The following is a 20,858-nucleotide window of genomic DNA, read 5'->3' as shown; positions in this document are numbered from 1 at the left end:
TTGGTTTCTCATCTGCCAAATGAATGTAGTAATAACTGTCCCATTGGGATTTTTGTGGGAGCAGGAAAGGAGAGAATGCTGTTAAGTTAATGTACATCTTATAGGATGATGGCGACAGTCTTGTAGGCGTCTCCTCAGAGGTAGGATATAGTGGCACTTCATTAATGGCACTGTCACCTCTGAACTTAGGGACTAGCTCCTCTCGTTATGTTATGTGGTCTTCATGTCATTCTGCTGTACTTCACGTCCATGAAAGATATGGTAACTGAAGTGCATCTTTAGAGGAAAGGTCCTTGATCTTTCAGGAAGTATAAACTGTTATCCTGCTTTTGTGTCTAAGGAATATTTATAATCTCTCTTGTTTTTTTGAAGTTAGAGGTATATGTTTTCAGTAGGGAATATTCATTATTCCCTAGTCCATTTTCTTTCTCACTTGACCTCCAAACAAACCGTGTCTCTCTCTCTCTCTCTCTCTCTGTCATTGTATCTCTTTTTCTCAATATATGTATAATTCCTTGAAGAGAAAATGCCATTCAAGTGTTTTGTCATCTAGATTTTAAAAAGAAGAAAGAAATACACAGAACTGTATTTAAAAGACAGAGATTCGGGCTTCCCTGGTGGCGCAGTGGTTGAGAGTCCGCCTGCTGATGCAGGGGACATGGGTTTGTGCCCCGGTCCGGGAAGATCCCACATGCCGCGGAGTGGCTGGGCCCGTGAGCCATGGCCACTGAGCCTGCGCATCCAGAGCCTGTGCTCCGCAATGGGAGAGGCCACAACAGTGAGAGGCCCGCGTACCACCAAAAAAAAAAACCAAAAAACAAAACAAACAAACATAAAACAAAATAAAAGACAGAGATTCTTTGTTAAATGTGATGGGAAGGTAGAAGAATAGCAGCTGCCTTCTGGCTACCGAATTACTCTCTTGATAGGTTCTCACATGTTGAAGAGGAAGTGTTGTATCACGTTTTGCAAAAGCTCTAATGTTTTGGCTTGCTGGCATCCAGTAAAGGCTGGTTGCTGCTGGTGGGGAGACACGAATCTTTAAAATGGAAAAAACTCCTGCCCGTTAGAACTGTTAGAGACATTAGAGGTTACTAGTCCAGTCTCTCAGTTTTTCAGATGAGGGAAGAAAGCACGGTTCAGAGAGATAAAGTGGCTTGTCCAAGTTCGAGTAGACAGCACCAATCTCCTGGTTGTGTAGCCCGTCTTCTATCCATTTGTGTTTTGTGGACATCTGTGGATTTGTCTGTCCATGCATGACCCCACTTCACTGGACTCTTGGATAAAGTTGATTGCTCTAGGCTTAACCCCTAGGCAAAGCCAGGCCTGTCAGATTTCCCTATCTTTCGAAGTCTGATGGCCTCTGAGAATGTGAAACCTGATAAAGAGAGGAAGTCTCTCTGGTGTCGAAAGTTGTATCAGGTATACAGCTGTGGACCTATCCATAGATGGCCATTACCATCCATACAGAAGAAGCTGTTTCCAGCTGTTCCTGAAACCCATCACATCCCCACCCTTCCAGAAGGTTTTTTTTTTTTTTTTCCTTGGGTTTTATGGGCCAGTGAATCCTCCTTTTTACTTAAAATCATTCTAATTGAGATTCTGGCACTAGCAATCAAAAGAATATGGGTTAATATTCCCGCTAACTTCTCTACCTTAATACTTACAGGGATTTTCTTTTCCAATTTCTTCAAATTCTTCATTCTTAAAGATATGGCACAAATACAGTAAGCAGGTGTCTCATTTGTTTACAGTCTGGATTTACAATCTTAATATCCAGATACACACATTTGATCACAGTGAATATGTTTCTTAGCATCTGTAATTATAATTTCATTCCATAGTAGTTATAGATTTGGGCATTTAAAGAATCAATTTGAGATATTTTAGTAGGGTGAATGAAGCTTAATTTTTATTATTTCTTTGTTTCTATTAGTCTTCTTTACTTTATGCACCTACTTGCACATGGAACTTTGGATTGTCTTAGTTAATTTTTGCCCCCCCTCCCCCAATTCCCTATTTGATTATAGAAAGCACTTATCACAGAGCCCAACATGTCACTCTATGTTAATTTTTCCTACTGGGAAGAACAAGAAAGTGGCTCCTTTTATACAGACACTGTTTAACACTTTAACTTGGGAAATTGATACTCTATCACCACTACCATCCAATCACCGAATGTCAGTTGAGCACTAGTTCCAGCCGATGTAGAAGGTTAACCAGGTAAATACAATAATAGATTTTGTTCAACATGATAATCTTTGAGAACCAGCAAAATGCTGAAGTGTGCTCCTACCCTTAACATTACTACCACCAAATGTTTCAATAGCACCTCAGAGGTTACAAAGTTAATATATAAATTCAACCCTCACAACAACCAAGAAAGATATCTTTTAATATCCATGATTTATAATTGGATATTAAAGAAGAAACTGAAGCATAGAATTTTTTCTAATATGTCTTGCTTAAGACCACACATTTACTACCTTGAGAGTCAAAACAGGGTTTTCGGTCTGAGTCAGTGTCGTTTTGTTTTGTTTTGTTTTTTTAAACACCACAGTGATAATATGAAATCTGACTACTTTCCATGAAAATTTTGGAATCTTCAAATATAGTACTTTAATAATTGTATCATTAAATCTTTGAATGAATGCATATCAAGGGTGAGGAGCCCTGATTTAAGCTTCCATGGTGCCCGGGGGCCCCACCCACTTTCAGAGCACGCATGTACCGTCTTTCCATCCTTGATACTGCACTGCAGTGGTGTAGGCAGGAGTGTGTGTGTGTGTGTGTGTGTGTAGGTTGGGGATAGGGGAAGGTGGTGAATAAGTAGAAGTACTCTGTTAGTCTCTAAGAGGGCCTCAAAGGTGACTCAGATACTCTGACCCCAAAGAGCTTGGGTCTGTATACAAGGCACTGGAGCTGAAGAATAGATTTCAGTTCGTGGAGGGGAGGAGGAGGGAGCTGGGAAGGACAGTTCACAACAATGGGCCCAGGGGGAAGTCTTGGGGAAATGGAATATAGGAAGTCCAATTTGGCTGGAGCACATGCTGTGTAAAAATAATAGGGAGATAAGGTTGGGAAGAGAGAGGAGGTCTGGGCCCGGCTAAGGAGTTTAGACGTTATTCCATGAGCAGTTGGGAGTCATTGAAAATTTCTGAATGGTTTAACGGTATGATCATAGCTGGGGTGCATATTTCTTATTAGAGTAAACTTTGATGTCAGTTTCCCATGCCCATATCCATCCTATGAACAGCCATATTGGTTCTGCTTGCAGAACATATCCCAGACCCACCCTCTGCTGACCGTCTCCACGGCCACCAGGCTCACCCAAGCCACTGGAGTCTCACAACCAAGCTCTTTTAGTGGCTTCCTGCTTCCACACTTGCCCTGCCCATCTGTTCTGCACAGCAGAGTAACCTCCTACAAACACAAAAACCATCACTGACCTGGTTAAAGCCCTCTGTCATCTTCTCATCACACTTGGAGTAAAATCCAAACTCCTTGCTGGGCCTTCTCTAACCTTATGTGACGTGGCCCCGCTTCCCTCTGAACTCAGATTCTACCCTCCCTCCCCCTCCTTCACTTGGCTTTGCCACTCTAGCCTCCTTTTATTTCCTGAACTTCCAGACTCCTTCCCACCTCTGGGTATCTGCATTTGCTGGTTCATCCGCCTGGAATGTTCCTTCCCTGGATCTTCACATGGTTAGCGCCTTATCAAAGATGCCTTCCCCGACCCTTGATATAAAGTATTAGCCCCAGTCACGCCCTATAACACTCGACTGGATTCATTTTCTTCACCGCACTTCCTACTAACTGGGTGGATTTCCTTGTTGATTTGTGACTTTATTACTTGTCTCCCAACCTGCTCAACTCGATGTGAGCAGGTACCTCATTTGTTCACTGCCGTGTCCCCAGTGCCCAACGAGCCCTGGCACATTGTACACATTCATTGGATTAATTTCTCTAAGAGGTGAGTGACTGGATCAGGAAGGAGAGTGCATGGGGGTCCTGTGGGTGGGAATGATGGGGCGGAGGCAGGCACAGGTGCACCCACAGAGAACTGACAGGACTTGATGTGGTTTGAAGAGTTGAGTCATTGGAGAGGGAAGAGGTAGAAGGTTCTGAGCTTGGGTGAGCTGTGAGGACCCCAGGAGAAGTGACCAGATTTGGTGAGAAAGGAGCAATTGTAGAGGTGCCAAGACTTTGAGTGCAGGTGGGGTGGAGCTCTCCAGCAGGCGGTTGGGACGTAAGCTTATCCAGAGTTTCCTGTTCCTGAGAGGCTTTGCTGCAAAGCAGGCAGAACCGTGGGCTTCAAGACACGTGGGGGGAAGCCTTCCTCCTCAGCTGTGGCGTGGCTGTGACTTGTCATTGAACCCCTCTGAACCTCAGGTTCCTCATCTGTAAAGTGATCATTAAATGCCTTCTCCTGGTGGTTCTGAAAATTAAACTACAGAACATGAAAACATGGAACTAGGGCCTGACACAGGGTAGTTTCTCAGTGACTGTTAATTCCCTGTCTCCTTTCCCTCTTGTCTAAGAGGCTGAGGAGTAAATACTTTACCCTAGTTCCGCAGCATAAATCTGTGTTGCTTTTCTTTACAAAGCAATGTGTGTGTGTGGTTTAAAAAGACAAGCAGTACCCCCAGGCTTACACTGAAAATGAGTAGTTCCCTGTCCCAACCCTCCACAGCCCCCTCATTTTCCTCTCCCTGGAGGCTACTACTTTTAACTCTCTCAGCTATTTTTTCTCAAACTTACATCTATAATTCAATATAACATGCTTATACTACTATTTCTTGATTTTTCAATTTTAAATATTATTTGGATGTCAGATTTAGTTGTTATCATCTTCACTCCAGGGAAGGCAAGAACTTAATAGTTCCTTCATACTTCCAACTTCAAACCTACACTCACCCACACAGGCCTTTTCTCCTCTTAATGTATTATATCCCTATTTTTCAGTTCATCGGTATCGCGAGTTTATATTTTTTACTCTAGCTGTTGACATCTGAGCTACGTAGTGGGCTGTGATTCTATTTCATTTCCTGTAGAAATTTTTATTTCTTCTGCAGTTAATATTTGCCTCACTTTTTTTTTATACCAATCACTCTTTCATTCTTAGTCTTCCCACAAAATCTGAAACATTTCTTCTCAATAATTTCAAATGCAACATGTATCTTGTATGTTTAATTTTTTCCCCTCCTTGGAAATACCTTTCCAGCTTCCTCTGGCTTTCTGCTGTTTTGGTCTGGGCTTTCCAAGCCTGTGTGTAGCCGTGTGTCACCCAGGAATACTTTTGTCTTGTTTTGGATCCCCTGTTTGCAGCTCTTCTTTTCTTTCTCATTATTTTTGTTGCTCCTTCATTTTGCTGAGGCACATTCATCCTACAGCTTTCTGAGAAAGAGTGCACAGGAGGTGAATTCTTTGAGACTTTGTTGAGCTTTATTCTCCTTTCACGCTTGATGGACATTTTGGCCAAGGGTAGAATTCTAGGTTGGAAATAATTTTCTCTCAGCATTTTGAAGATAATACCTCCTAATCTTCTAGTTCCCAGTGTTGCTGTTGAGAAATCCGATGCCATTATGATCCCCTTGCCTTCCCTGTGATCTTTTTTCCCCATTTGGAAATTTTTAGACCTTTCTCTCTTTCCTCAGTATTTGATATTTCATAGTGATATGTCTTCATGGCACTCTTTTTTTTTTTTCCCCATGTGTTGTGCTGGGAGGTTCATGAGCCTTTTCAGTCTGAACACTCATCCTTCAATTATTGGAATTGCTTTTTAATTATTTTTTGAAATTTCTTCCCTTTCATTTCTTTTATTTTCTCTCTTTGAAATTCCTCTTCAGATATTGGATCTTCTGGCCTGTTCTTCTGATTTAAAATTTTTTTTTTCTCTCATTTCTCATTCTGTCTTTTTTGTGATTCTCTTCTTTTTTCTTCTTCTTTTTCTTTTTTTTTGGCTGCGCCATGCAGCTTACAGGATCTTAGTTCCCCGATCAGGGATCAAAACCGGCCCTCGCAGTGAAAGGGCTGAGTCCTAACCACTGGACCACCAGGGAATCCACCTCCCCATTTTTTTTTTTAATTGTTCTTCTGATCAAAGTGTTTGCCTAAGTTTTCCCTCTGTTACCTTTTTGGTTGTTTGCTTTCTGTGTTTCCTGGAGGCCTAATGGAAACAACTAGTGATCCTAGGTTGTCTAAGTACCAAGAAGCTGAACTGAAAACCTTCTGTGTATGAGTCACACTTGTCATCTGGAAGCCCTCCCCACAAGGCAAGGACACGCTATGTTTTTAGGTTCTCTCAAATAGGTCTTTACTCTTGAGCTGGTTGGGACTGAGACTGGAAATACTCTTGAGACTGGAAAGGAATTATCCAGTCTCTTGCTTGGAGGATAACAGCCTACCTTCTTGCATCCTGAGAGCCTGTGAGTGAAGGGAGCTGGTTATTTCACTGTTTAACATAAAGGCTCCCCTTTAGCCCCTGTTTCCAGCATGGAGCCTCCCGTCTGCCCTGGGCTGAGCCTGATGACCCCAAGTCTCAAGTCCCTCTGGTTCAGCATCTCTAGAGAGTAAATGTCCTGCTTTCTCTAGGGTTAGGGAGGAGTAACTTCCTCTCTAGGTAGGAATCTGGGGCTTGAGGTCAGGGGTCGGCAAACTTTTTCTCTGAAGGGCCAGAGATTAGATTTTAAACTTTGTGGGCTACACTGTGGTCTCTACCACATATTCTTCTCTTCCTCTTCCTTCTCTTCTTCTCTCTCTTAAAAAAAGAAAGTTTAACATGTAAAATAAACACTCTTCGCTTGCAGACAGCACAAAAACAGGCTGTAGAGCAGGCAGGTCATAGTTTACCGACCCCTGGTCTAGAGGATCCTTTTGGACACTCTTGACCAACCATCTTTATTCCAGGCCCACCCTGCACCCCTGCCTTCAGAAGAACTTGATGCCTCCAATTTCTGGTCCTTTATTCGGTTTTATGACAAAACTGGATGGCTTCTTACAGGTGTCCCTCGACTCCAACCAGGCTCCCCCCTCCCCCATGGAAGCTTAGGTTTCAGCTTTCCCAGGTCCACTAGGTGAGCAACTGCTTGTCCGTCTTCTTTCTGTTTTCTAAAAGGTCAGTTTTTTTCTTGTCTCTCTCTCTGTCCTTATTAGGCCATGCCTTTTCCCCCTTCCCTTTCCCCCAGTTTACTGGGATTTGAGAAAGGAGTGGAGATAAATGCATGTGTTTAATCTACTGAGTTTAACCAGAAGCTCCCCCCAAATCCAATTTGGTTGGTTTTTATTTTTATTACTTTCTTTGATAGTGCTTGGGCTCATTTTGCATTTGTTCTCCACGTGCTCACTTGCTATGCCAGATGTTCGAAGAAGATGTCCTTGGGGAGGAAAAATGAGGGGTTTTAAAAAGCAGCGTTCCTGAAATGCTCACAATGGTTTAGTTTGTGTGAGATCTCTGCGAAGCATGGTTGTTTCTAACCACCAGACTCTCATAATAGAAATACAGTTTCACCCTTCTTTGTGTATCCATCAGGAGCATTTTTAAATGTCTGTAATAAAGTTTGTGGCTTATTGTTTAAAGTTGAATTTAAGGTAGTAAATCAAAGCTTTTGGTGGCATGCCTCTGACAGCAGGGAGAGCCTGGTAAGTGATCCCTAAGAGCTGATCAAAGGGAGCTGCTGAGCATTTTTTCCTGTATTTGTGTTTTGGGCCTTTAATCTGGCAGTGTTTCCAATTCCATTCTGAATACGGTCATGCACACTCCACCCCCAGTCATGTCTTCTTGGAGGCGTCTGGCACTGCCTTTGCCTGTTCGGGCACAAGCCTGCCTTTGCTATCCCGCCTGTACAAGGTACGAACAATGGCGAGTGTCAGAAAGTGGGCATCTTTCAAGAGCTTATTCATACCACACGTTTGTTCCAGTAATCAAATGAAAATTGAAAGGGAAAAGAGTAAAATTAACTGAAAATGACCACTAGTCATTTCTGCCTAGGCTCACCTTTCCTGGCCAGCGAAGACGGCGTGCTCGGAGGAGTGATTGTCCTCCGATCCTGCAGATGCTCTGCAGAGCCTAACTCCTCCCCAAATAAGCAGACGCTTCTGGGTAAGTTAGACAAACACATTACGTGGGTGTCTTTCTCTTTCATTTTTTCCAAGAGATGGAAAGATTTATATCCTTAAGTCGATCATTTTAACCTACGGTTGGGCCAGGATGCTCTGTTGATATGTAAACATCTCTATTCCATTGCCCTTTTTGCCTAGGTCAACATCTACAAGGTGAATATTCATTTTGGAGTATATGCTTATAGCATATTTTTCAAATGGACTTAGCACCTAGCACCTTTACTAAAGCCCAATATTAAGACTATCGGACCATGTATTTATCCCCTGCCTTATTTGACAGAGCGTTTGAGATGACCCATAACAATATACACAGTAACATAGAGAGAAGCTTCTTCCTGTCCCCCTCCCCAAAAGGAATCAGAACCATGTGAAGAGCTACTGGCCTAGAAGTCCACCCTGGCTCTATGGCTTATTAGCTGTGATGCCTTTGCGCATCCTTCTCACTGTTCTATGCCACTTCCTCATCTGTACGATAAGGATGTCTGCCCTGCCCTTCTTATGGAAGGGTCCCATGAGTATTTTGCAGATTTGCAGATGTCCATCCAGATGTGTGATTTTGTGTCTAGCAAAGCATACCAGTGGGAATGGAGCCCAGCCCACCCTCCATTTGCCAAGGCACAAACTTGTGGGGCTGCCTCTGCCCATGGGGGTGCCTTTTTCTAATTCATCCGTCCAGAGAGGCGCACTTTAAAAAATCTGCATAAAGGTGCCACGTAAGCTAGCAGGGAGCCCTATATGTTATTTTTTTTTTTTTAGTTGACTTTTTTAATTGAAGTATACACTCAGAAAAAATTGTTAACTACAACTGCGTGGCAAATATTACAAACTGAACCCACCCATGTGACCAGCATCTAGATAAAAAATAGAACTTCACTGCAACTCTAAAAGCTCCCACATAACCCCTCCTAGTCTCTACCCCTTTCAAAGTTAACTACCATGCTGACTTCTAACACCATGATTAGTTCTATTTGATTTTATATTTTGTATAAATGGAATCATAGAATATGTATTCTTGGTGTCTAATGTCTTCAAGGAAATGTTAAACCTGTTAGATTCATCTACGTTACTTGTGACAGTAGTTTGTTCACTTTCATTGCTGTGTAGTATTACATTACGTATGGTTATAGCACTCTGTAGTTATCCATTCTTCTCTACACATTTTTTTTTTTTTTATATAAGCACTACAAGTCATTCTCAGGGATGTGGTACTTCAGCTCTTTGTGTAAAATTCCTTTTATCAAGTATAGTTGGTACCTGGTCTGTATTGTATGATTGTTGTGCCTTGTTGTAGTACAAGTCCCTACATATCTTGAGATTTTATAAGTCTGTAAAATAAAAGACTGAGCATTTCTTATGAGAATAAAAATTATTTTTTCTATAAAAGCCTGAAGAACTTTCATAAAATCTCTCCTCTCATTTGTCAAAGAAAAAAAAACAATGCACTTTTATAGGAAATGCGTCTTTCTCCACCTGGACTCTGATCACCAACTTCATTGTTTTTCATACTATATTTTCTTTCTCTTTCCACCCACGACACTTGGTACCCAGGTTGCTCCTGGCAAATGTTTTGTTTGTTTGTTTTTAATGGCCATTGTTTGTTAAACTGAGGCAAGCAGCCATTTGCTTCTTCGGTATCTTAATCATTGTCAAAACCTTTGAATATCTTCCACAGTTAGGTAGCAGGGAGTTTGCTTTTAAAATATGCAGAGGACGTACCTGGGCCTTCCATAAAAACTCAGAATAAGTCTTTAGTACTGGGAGGCAGGGTGGGGGACAGTTATTAAAACTGCTTCATAGGGCTTCCCTGGTGGCGCAGTGGTTGAGAGTCCGCCTGCCGATGCAGGGGACACGGGTTCGTGCCCTGGTCCGGGAAGATCCCACGTGCTGCGGAGCGGCTGGGCCTGGGAGCCATGGCCGCTGAGCCTGCACCTCTGGAGCCTGTGCTCCGCAACGGGAGAGGCCACAACAGTGAGAGGCCCACGTACCGCAAAAAAAAAAAAAAAAAAAAAAAAAAACTGCTTCATAGACTGTTGCTAGAATAGAGTTTCTGTGCTTTACTGAGCCTGGACTCTTGTCCATTCAAGTTAATCCTGAAAATTGTAAGGGTTTTTTTTGGTTGTCCTTTCAATTTTGGTGGTGTAGTATAGAAATGCATATTTTAGGATAAGTCATAGAATTTTAGCTCATATTAAATAGTTTTTATCACCAAGGTAGTAATTTGTAAACTGATCCCTACTCTCTGTCTCAAGGAGAAGAATGAAAACTGTCAATTTATGAAATAAGTGAAATCTTGCCATTTGTTAAAGTTAGCTTGAGGGACTGATGTTTGTGAAGTTTATCTACTAAAACCTGGTGAACTTAGGCTCCTATCAACTTATAGGTGCTACCGATGACGTGGGGTTTTACATATTTTGCTTTAAGAAAGTTACATATGTTCAGTGGGTGGTGAGAAAGTAAACGTGCTACAGAAAGATAGAAAGAAGATGTGAAAGTCATCTTTGCCATCCAGTTTCCAGAGCTGCCAGCATCTGATTCTGGTTATTCTCATGGGATTCACCTTCACTCTATAGAATGTGCTTATGCTTCTGTTTCTCAATCAGTAACTAGTGACTCCTTCGGGGGAAAAAATTATGAACATAGCTCATACCACTGCCCACCACCTTTCCGCATGACTTTTGTGAGAACTCTAACTTGAAATCGTATATTTATTTTATTTCATCTGTAATGCACTATTTCTTGATTCATCAGCTTTCTATCATCTCTGCCAACCATCCCTCACCCCTTGGACTATGTAAGTTTCCTTCCTCTTCCTCCCTGACTCCCAACCCTCTCCTCAATCTCTAGGAACCATGCCATTACTGTCATAGATAGTAGTATTTGCATTCGGTCCTACAGGCAGCTTGCCTTCTATGCTCTGATTAGATGTTGATCCCAAATAGTGACAATTAGTACCAGCATTGACAGTATCAAGATTATATAAATATTATTCACTGCAGATTCCAGTAGTGGAAGATTAGACCCATCAGAAGGGAAGTAAGTGTCTGCCATAAGCCTCTGCCTGTAAAAGGAGAATGTTTCAAACATCAAGCTCAAGTGGGTTCTGCTGTGCTTTACCATGTTAATTGCTCCAGATCAGGCTGCAACTTCATTTGCTTCATGTTTGGACCATGACTTCTCATTTATCACTTTATAAAACTCTCATGAAAGTATAACTTCGTAAACTCGTGGCTCCTTAATGTTTGGTAATATCTAGTAACCAGGAGGCTCAGAAATCTTTCTGTCCTACACATCCAAATAAAACAAAACAATTCCCCAAATTAAATAATAAAAAAGAACCCACACAAAACACTTAACTGCTGTATATTGTTCGATCACTTTTTTTGTCCCAAGAATAGTATAATCAAAACAAACTCTAACTTGAGCTTTTTCCGTATTCACTCTTTTCTGAAAATCATCAATAGCATTTCCATTACGCCACAAAAGCAGTTTCAATCAGACCCCATTGCTACTTGATGGAGTTTCCAGGAAGCCATTACCCAGCCTCCCCTCTTGACACATACATCAATTACAAGGGCCCCAGTGGGCCGCTTCTAGAGTGGGATGACTCAACTACATGCCCTTTCAAGGTTTGTCCTTTGTTTACTGATTCATGAATACAGTTGGAGAATCTCAGGTAGAGAGGAACTTTCAAAGTCCTCTTGTGTGACCCCGTTATGTGTGCTCTGTCCATAAATTGTTCGAGAGAGAGATGGAGCTTAAGTCCTCTCCACTTGTGACTCTCTTCCAATATGTCAGAGTGACAATGTGTGACTTCTGAGGCGAGGTCAGAAAAGGCAGTGGGCCTTCCTTCTCGCTTTCCTGGTTGGATCACTCACTTCACGAAAGACCAGCTGCCATGTCATAAGGACACTCAAGCAGCACCAGGGAAAGGCCCCTTTGGCAAAAAAACTATGACCGCCGTCCAACAGACAGCGAGGCACTGGGGCTTCCTGCCAACAGTCTGAGCTCCGAGTGAGCCTGCAGATGCCTGAGGCCCTGGGCAGATTTCTAGACTGAAATCTCATGAGATCCGAAAAAAGAACCACCCAACACAGCCACTCCTGAACTCCTCATCCACAGAAACTGAGATAATAAATGTTTATTGTTTTAAACCGCTACATTTTGGGGTAATTTATGTATGCAGCAATAGATAACAAATAAACCTTCTAAATGCTTTCACTGCCAAATGGTCCTCTGGTTTGTCTAAAGAACTACAGTGACAAATCAGGAGCTCTGTTGCATCTTTAGGCAGCTCAGGCTGTCAAGACTTCCGTTTGCATCAGTGATTCCGCTTCTCTGCTTTGGGGTCCTCTTGGACAAATGTGATCGGCACCCTTTTACTTTGCAGGCCCCTAATCACTCTTTTCCAGACTGTCTCCTAAGCCTCCCCAACCTCTAGGCTCCCCACCTCTTATCTGTCTCCCACCTCTATCCTGCCACCAGACGTCTCTCCCTCTATCATACATCTGTAGTGGCCCAGAGAACCTGACCACGGGCTCAGAAACAGGGGCAGTCAGGGGAGAAGCAGGCTGCCCTGAAGCAGAAAGGGCCAAAATGAGAAACTGACCGAATTGTGGCTTAGAGAGCCACACCAACCCCAGGATCAGAGGGATGGTGGCCAAAACAAGAGACGCGGAAGTATATGTAACTAGTGTACTACAAGTTTAAGCTAAATGTTGAATAACTTTCTATGTATGCTAAAATAAAGCAAAACATGTATCTCTTACTGTCGCTCCCATGTTCCCTACTTTTAATTCTTTTTTTTTTTTTTTTTTTTTTTGCGGTACACGGGCCTCTCACTGTTGTGGCCTCTCTCGTTGCGGAGCACAGGCTCCAGACGCACAGGCTCAGTGGCCATGGCTCACGGGCCCAGCCGCTCTGCGGTATGTGGGATCTTCCCGGACCGGGGCACGAACCCGCCTCCCCTGCATCGGCAGGCGGACTCTCAACCACTGCGCCACCGGGGAAGCCCCCTACTTTTAATTCTTCAATGAGGAAACACACACACGGTCACACTCACTCCTACCTCTGCTGGACATTTCCCTAGAAGATAGATGGGAAATGCCCAAATCACTTGCTGGGAAAAGCCCTCCCTGATCTGGCTCCAGAACATGCTTTCAGTGTCATTTCCTACTAGTCCTCCTTTTCCTCCACTCATCTCCGATGACCGAGTTCTGGCAACTCCAGATTGCTTGGTCTTCTTCCAAAGGGTCATGTTTTTCCCCCAGTAACTTTCACATGCTATTATTACCTGTGCTTGGAAAGCTCTGAGCTAATTACATTCCTTCTTTAAGGCCCAGGACAGATAGGAATCTCCTCAGAATCCTTTGGAAGCCCTTTCCCCAGGTGATTTGTTCCTTCCTTGTGCTCTTTTTGCAACATATAATTTCTGTCCTTTGTAACAGTCACCATGACATCCTAGACATGTATTAAAATGTCTGCCCCTCCCTCTAGGCCAGCACTTCTTAACCTTTTTTTTGGAACTCAGTTATTTGAAAGGAATAGATCACAGGTCCTGGAGCCCCAGTGACTCACATGGAGGGTACAGGGGTTGGAAATATCTTAAAGAAGATTCCTCTGTCTCTGAGCATCACACCACCAGATTGTGAATCACTGGAATGTAAAGACTGGGTCATATCCAGCTTTATATGTGCCCTCCATTGTAGGCTCCCAGGAATTATTGGAGGAATAAATTAAGTGCCACATGGAATTTCTTTCGTGATTATTTAGCAGATATTTTTAAAGAAATTGACCACTATTCCAGAAAAGTGAAATGTCACATAAAATATCCTCACATGCTCTTAACAAACAAACAATATGGGTCGGAAATGTTGGATAATGACGAGTGTCGGGGAACAAGAAGATTTGGAGACAGTTTAAACGGATCCCAGAAGACAGCCTTTGCAAACAGCCTTGTAAAAGGACAATTTGGATGAGAATGTGTTTGCAACACCCATCCCACCAACTCCCACCCCCCAGATCATGAGATGCTGGCAAAGCCCAGCCTACAAATCACTGCTTTAACACAAAGCAAATGCTTGTTCCTGGAATGAAACAGCTGAAAATCATTAATTTTCTCTCTGCTTTTAGAGAAAGAAAACAATATATTTTTACCTGCTAAAGTACAATTACATGTTTTCCAGGCCTCTACAGAAGTGCTTTATTGAGGCTGCTGTATATAGTATGGTTAATAATTGTGTAAACAAAGGCATATCAAGCCTTCCAGTGGAAAAAATTAATTCTTTTCCATTTTAAGCTTATAAGTCAATACAAGTAATTAGAATATATGCAAATATATGGCATGAACAACCAATCTCACTATATGGGTGCATTTTTTCCCTTGTAGCCTGCCCTCACTGTGCTGATGGGAAGCCTGACAGACCCTGTAAAGTTCAGAGGTTCCTACCTTAGAGTGGTTAATAGGAAGCAGTGAGTATGAGGATCAGTGCTAAATAGACTCCATATATTTAATGAAAATCTTAAGCAATTCAAGATAGGAGGCATAGGGGCTAGTAAGGGTGAAGATGCTGTATGTTCGGCCAGCAGCCTTTTGCGCCAAGCCTGTCTGTGTTGCAGGCCTTCTTGCTAAATAGATTGAAGGCCCACAGTTCAGCTCGAGCTTGGTCATCTGATGACCACACGTAATAATTGTTACTTTCCCATCAAGTCACCCTCACCTCACTCAGGGAGTAACTTCAGGTTCTTTGCTGCCCAGAAATATGTTCATGGTGCTGATAATTAAGTTTTGTACATGATATTGTTTCTACTGTCCAGCTACTCCTTTTTATCCCTGGGTTTTCATCTTTATTGTGAAATGTTTCATGTATTTTTAAAAGAATGTAATAAATGTGTAAGTTATAAAGGATAATAGTGAAACAAACACCTGTGGACCTGCCACCCAGCTTAAGAAATTGCCCATTACCCATATCTCTGAAGCCCCCATGTGGGCCTGTCTGAACTTTATGTAAATGTTGTAGCAGGTGATTTCTTCTGTGAGAATTTTTGCAGTTTCTTAACATGATTACCTGAAAGGATAATGAGTCCCTTTATCATTTTAGACTTAGCTCGATCAAATCAACTGTTCTTCAGTTACCAATGAGAACTGAAATGTGGCATTCTCCTCCCTTCTTTTCAGATCAGGCAAAGTTCTTTATCCAGTATTCTTCTTGTCGCTGTTACGAAAACTTGCCATGATTTAAAAATAAAAATTGTTAGATTGAATTGATGCTTCCTGGAACATTAAAAAGATAAAAGGTCATTTTACTGTAAGTTAAAATTCCAAACCGCCTTTTGATTTTACTGGCATTAAAATTTTGGTGAGCACATATAAACACATGTACTTCAAAGGAGCTTCGTTCTCGGGGCCCAGCAATATCCCTTATTTCCATTTCATGGCACATGCCACCACGAGTACTTATGACTAGGCATTCTGCTGGGCTTACACGATCATAAAAATAACCCTCAAAGAGAAGGCAAATTAGTTATTAGACTGGTAGTGGGAAAAGAGGTACTTACGGTTGGTTATTGATGTTAATACCTTGTCTTAAAAACATAACTAAAGCTTTGTTCTGTTAGAGGGCCCAGTGTCATGGTTGGAAGCTTATTTCTTTAGCACCCCAGCAATGCTTTGGGATTATTACATCTTCACTGTAGTCTTAAGAGATAGGCTGGCATTTTGGTTCTTATTTAAGGATCCGATGGAAAGAAGCGAATTAAGTAACATTCTTAGATGCAAAGTGAATAAGGCAGACATGATATTTAAACTTTTCAACAACTGAGTTGCATTAACCTATTGAGGTGGTGCTCTGAGATTTATATTTTTCAGAACTGGTTTTCATTTTTAAAATACAAAGATGTTGATTACAAAAAGCTATCATTTGCTTTGTTTGCTTTATAACAGAACGTTTCTTCTGTTAAATATTACTAATACACTTTAAGAAGATTGGAAATAGATGTTCATCTGTAATTTTTTTCTCCATCATGAGAAGTATACTTCTAGCTATAATCTAACCATATAGTGTCTTTTTGGGTTTTTTTGGCCATAAAGCTTTCCATCTGAAATAAAGAATACAAAGATTTATGAACAGAATTCTAGTGATTATGTAATTCTTATTACTATGGTTCTCCTAAAACTCTCAGAAAAACATTTTGACAAATTTTATAGTCAGTTTTCATCTGCTCAAAATGTAAGTAGATCACCTTAGTATGAAACAAATCCTAAAAAAATATTTGTTGAATGAATGAAATCATGTTTCAGTATAACTTGTTTCACTGAATGCTTTTGTCTTCAGCAGAGAACTTCCAAGTCCCAGCCATTGGCCACATATTTCATCAGTTTCTAATACAATAAAATGATAAAATAGGAAGAGAATTGAAATGTCCTTTGGGGCTTGTTTTACTCTTTGACCCACATCCCTCTCTTCCTTTTTCAGTCAGCATCTTTCTTTAGTCTTGAACAAATGGAGTGAGCCTTGGAAAGAGGGAATAATTATTTTCTTGGCTTAGCGTAAGTGGAGTTCTTTAGAACTCCATCCCCATAGCTCCCCAGACAGTTCAGTGGTGAAAGTTTTTCAGGGCAGCAAGCCAACTCAGAGCTACTTCATGGCCATAATGGGACATGCATTATATGAATCTTAAGGATTCCATGTCAGGACAGTAAAGCATCCTTGAATGAACCCCCTACTGGGTTATAAAGAACCTCACCACCCTGGGGGAAATCTGCAGAGACAAGAAGAAATTGTTCTATTTACAGTTCCTCTTCCTTCCCATTTAAAAAATGAATTTATCTTTATTTAATAAGGAGTAACTTAAACACTATGCAAAATGTCCTAGGGTAAGCCATTTGACCTAGGGCTAAGGAGTGGCAGCTGACTTGGCAACTGCCCAGCCCAAGACTGTTCTGATTTTAGAGTTTTGTTTTCCTTGCAAGAAAGTCTGGGATATGAAGCCAGGCAGACAGGTTTGAAGTGGGTGTGGGAGCCAGTGCAGCTGGGGGTTGTTAACAACAATTGGAGAACAACTTTTTTTTTTTCTTTCTTTTTTTTTTAAATGGTGGCTGAGGGCTTCTCTCTGGTCAAAAAAAAAGAGAATCTGAATAGAAAAAGCTTGCTTTGCAACTCTGGTAAAGAAATTTTGTTTGACTTAATTTAAACAGGATGACATGTGACTCAAAATGTCTCAGGCAGTGGGGGGACCCTAGACTGAAGTGGGGCTGCTCTCGGACATTATACCCCTAGGTGAATTCATTTGTTCCAAAGCATTAAATACAACTTTCCAGACAGGCTGGCCTCTAAGATTATGTACAAATCCATTCCAACTGTCCCTATAAGACCATTAACTTGCCATTCTTGAGGAACACACGTACAGCACATCCACACCTAATCTGTTCTCTGGCACAGGATCAGTAGTGTTGACGGTTTTTCACATCGTGCTTGTGTGTTGGGACATGATGTGAAGTCACTTGGTGGAGAAGAACCCTGCCAAATCCCTGTGTCCATCTTTCATATGTTAAACCCATAGCTTTAGGTGTTCTTAATGTTTTCTGATGGAGGTCTTTTCATGATCTGGACATCTCCAGTAGCCTCACCATCCCTGGGCTTTGGCTTTCTAAAAAACAAAAGCCTTTTTCAAATCAGTAGTTGAGGTGTAAACAGTCACCAGCCACTACCAAAGGAGCGTGGTCATTACCGAGAGGCCAGGGCTTCTCCAAATGGAAATCAGCTTGAGCTTGACCACACCAAACACTATTTCAGACAGCACGTTCACAGGCTCAGACGTGCCACTCCAGGCCACTCATAAACCCTGCACGTTGCTTGAGTTCATGGTCCCCTACATGTAATAATAACACAAGGAAAAATTCTGGTACTATGATATAGCATCTGCCCAGTTTGTTTGTATTATTATTAGAATCATTTTTAAAATACTGTTCCATAAAATTCAATTTTTTAGTGTAGGAGACAATTTTAGATTTAAAATTAAGAAATAAATTATAGACTTCTAGATATCACTGATGGTGAGAAATGCTACTTTTGTACTGAGTAGGGTTTAACATTTTAGCTTTTCTTCTATGTAATTGTATTTGAACAAACTTTGTACTACTCTTGACTAGGTTTTAATTATAAATTGGCTTAATTAAACAATTTTGAGAGATCTTTGTGACAGAAGCTTTACCCTTGAGACAAATAAATGTTTTCTCATTTTTAAAAACTTATGATGGTTTCGGCATTTTTTATTTCAAATGGAAATAAGTATTTGCTTTGTTTTGTTTGTTTTGATTGCTCTTTGAATATAGCAGGTGTTGTTCTATATATATGTGGCCAGTATAAATTTAAGTAGGGGTTTATTCATGCCCCTTCATAAGATTTGTTCATGTTTTGGGTAGTCACAAGACATGAAACAATTTGAAAGCATCCAATCAGTTTCACATCATAATAAAGCATTTTCATGAAGGGCAATTAAAAATATATGGTAACATGTCATTACGTCACATTTCAGTGTATTTCAGAATGTCATAATCTAAACAGGGAAGAAATTAATTCTTCATAGATAAATTAGATTAACAAGGTAATTGAGATTCCTAGGTGTATTTTTTAAAAAATAGGACATAATTGAAAACAGGGCAAAATTGAAAAGTTTCAGAAGGGATGTATGGTGAAAAGTAGGTTGCCCCCCTCTCAACTTCATTAATCACGAGTTCCCTGTCTAGCGATAACTGCTGTTGCTGCTTCCCAAGATTTTTTTCCAGAGACATCTCATGTATTTACAAGCATTGTCATCCATGGTGCCCTTTTATTTTCTTTCACAAAAATGGCAGCACCATCTTTATATGTCTTTCTCCACATTTACTTTTCTTTTAGATAAACTATATATTTTGCAGATTAGTGTTTTTTCCAACTGTAGCATGTCACATTAATGAGGTCTAATTTAGTGAGTCACGAGCAGAGCCTTTTAATTGTAGTGCATAGAATATAAAGAACCCATGTACTAAGTGACAGTGTGTGGCGCTTTTTTTGTTTTGTTTTGGTTTTACTGTGGTTCATGGCAAAAAGTTTGAAAAAACACTTAGTGTGGATGGTTGCATATGATCCATGTAGAACTTTCTCTTTGTTCTTAATTACTTGAATAGTATTCCATTGTATAGGGTACCATTGTTCTTCATATATGCTCCCACCAAAAGGCAACCATGCTATTTCCAGTTTCTTCCTAATTAGAACTACTTCAGTGAATCTCTGTGTAAAGATGTTATTTTGTACATGTAAAGGCATATCTGTAGACTAAATACCTAAAAGTAGAATTGCTAGGTCAAAGGGTATGTCATTTTGAGAAAAAGAGTCTGTCCTCATTATTTGCAGATTCATATTTGTGAATTTTCTTACTTTCTGAAATTTACTAGTAATTGAAAGATCAGTACTCCCGGCACTTTCCCAAGTCATTTGTGGGCATGGACAGAGTGGGGAAAAATTTGAGCTGGAAAAGTAGCAAAACTTACGGATTCATGAGATGACAACTGATAAAAAGAGCATGAGGGACAGCATTATTGTAAGGCTGAAAGCCAAAGAAATTCATGGGCAGGTCATCCAGGGTCAGGAAAATGTTAAGCTCTTCTTGGCTAGTGTATTATTATAAAGAAATACTGCATAAAATTAATTAGTTATGAAAACATATATTAAATAAGATGTCTTTAATCAGAAACACACATAAAATAAGTTTACTTGTCGATTGAAAATGCTGGGACCAGAGGCTTGCAGGAAACTAACCCTGTATTTCCCTTGGGAGCAGTGGCTCAGTATTTGCTAATTCAGTGTTTATGGTGAATTTATGGAACATAACTACTGCAAATTATAAGAATGTATTTCCATATGGTCATACTCACACCGTTAATATATGAGAGTGCTCCTTCCTCTACCCCCAGGTAACATAATGCTGTTTTGACCTTTTGGTGTCTGATAACCTGAATGTTGAATCTCTTGCAGTTTTAATTTTCATTTCTTTTAGTAGGAGAAATGTAGAACATATTTTCACATTTTAGAGTGATTCATATTCCCTTTTGTTCATATCCTTTTGCTTTCCCTTTGGATGTTTGTCTTTTCCTTATTGATTTGTAGCAGATCTTTATATACTAAGAAAATTAGTCCTTTTTCTGTAATATGAATTGCAAATGTTTCCCCCAGCTTGTCACTCATCTCTTGACTTCTTTCCCATATGGCAAAAGGTAATACTGTAAACATTTTTAATTTAGTCAAATGTATTGTCTTGTTATAGTTTTAAAAGCTTACTTTAAGAGATATTTAAGAGTTCTGTTTGTGTTCGATGCTGCATGATTCTAAATCCTTTTCAAGCTGAGTAGATTTCGGAGTGAGAAAGCAATGGAGAATCACAGGTTTTAGAATCTAGAAGTCCAGTCTGAGTCCTAGGTTCTGCACTTGCTCAGATGGCCTCAGCCATGTTACCTCCCTTCTCTGAGCCCCAGGTTCCCCATCTAGGCTTTGCCGAGGTCCACTATGAAAGGCAGTGCCTGGCGGATGATAGATTCTCAATGTTAGTTCCTCTCCTGCCTCCCTGAAGTCCTCCACCAAGAAATAATTTGATAAATTATTCATTAATAATTTATTAAATTATTGAGTTGACATACACTAAAAGAAATAAAATAAGATTTCTTTTCAAAAGCATTTTATAATTTAAATTTTAGACAATCCTGC

At 40.7% G+C, this 20,858-nt stretch overlaps 1 protein-coding gene across 16 annotated transcripts in view; it reads left to right on the top strand.

Annotated features, from left to right (window-relative positions):
* TASP1 (taspase 1) overlaps positions 1 to 20,858 on the top strand; it is a 278,035-nt gene that overhangs the window by 184,533 nt on the left and 72,644 nt on the right. For 10 of the 16 annotated variants that reach the window (XR_004486854.2, XM_033440332.2, XM_033440329.2 and 7 more), the window contains one exon: positions 7,991 to 8,101. The exons of the other annotated variants lie outside the window; for them this stretch is intronic. Coding sequence is in view for 9 of the 10 variants with exons in the window: in XM_033440332.2 (XP_033296223.1) it covers positions 7,991 to 8,101 (111 nt within the window). In the remaining variant the exon portion in view is untranslated. The remainder of the gene's footprint in view (positions 1 to 7,990; positions 8,102 to 20,858) is intronic. 16 annotated transcript variants of the gene reach the window in all.

Source organism: Orcinus orca, chromosome 16, assembly GCF_937001465.1.
Source record: "Orcinus orca chromosome 16, mOrcOrc1.1, whole genome shotgun sequence".
Lineage (NCBI taxonomy): Eukaryota > Metazoa > Chordata > Mammalia > Artiodactyla > Delphinidae > Orcinus > Orcinus orca.
The sequence above is the reverse complement of the archived record's forward strand: the minus strand, read 5'-3'. Positions and strand labels throughout refer to the sequence as shown.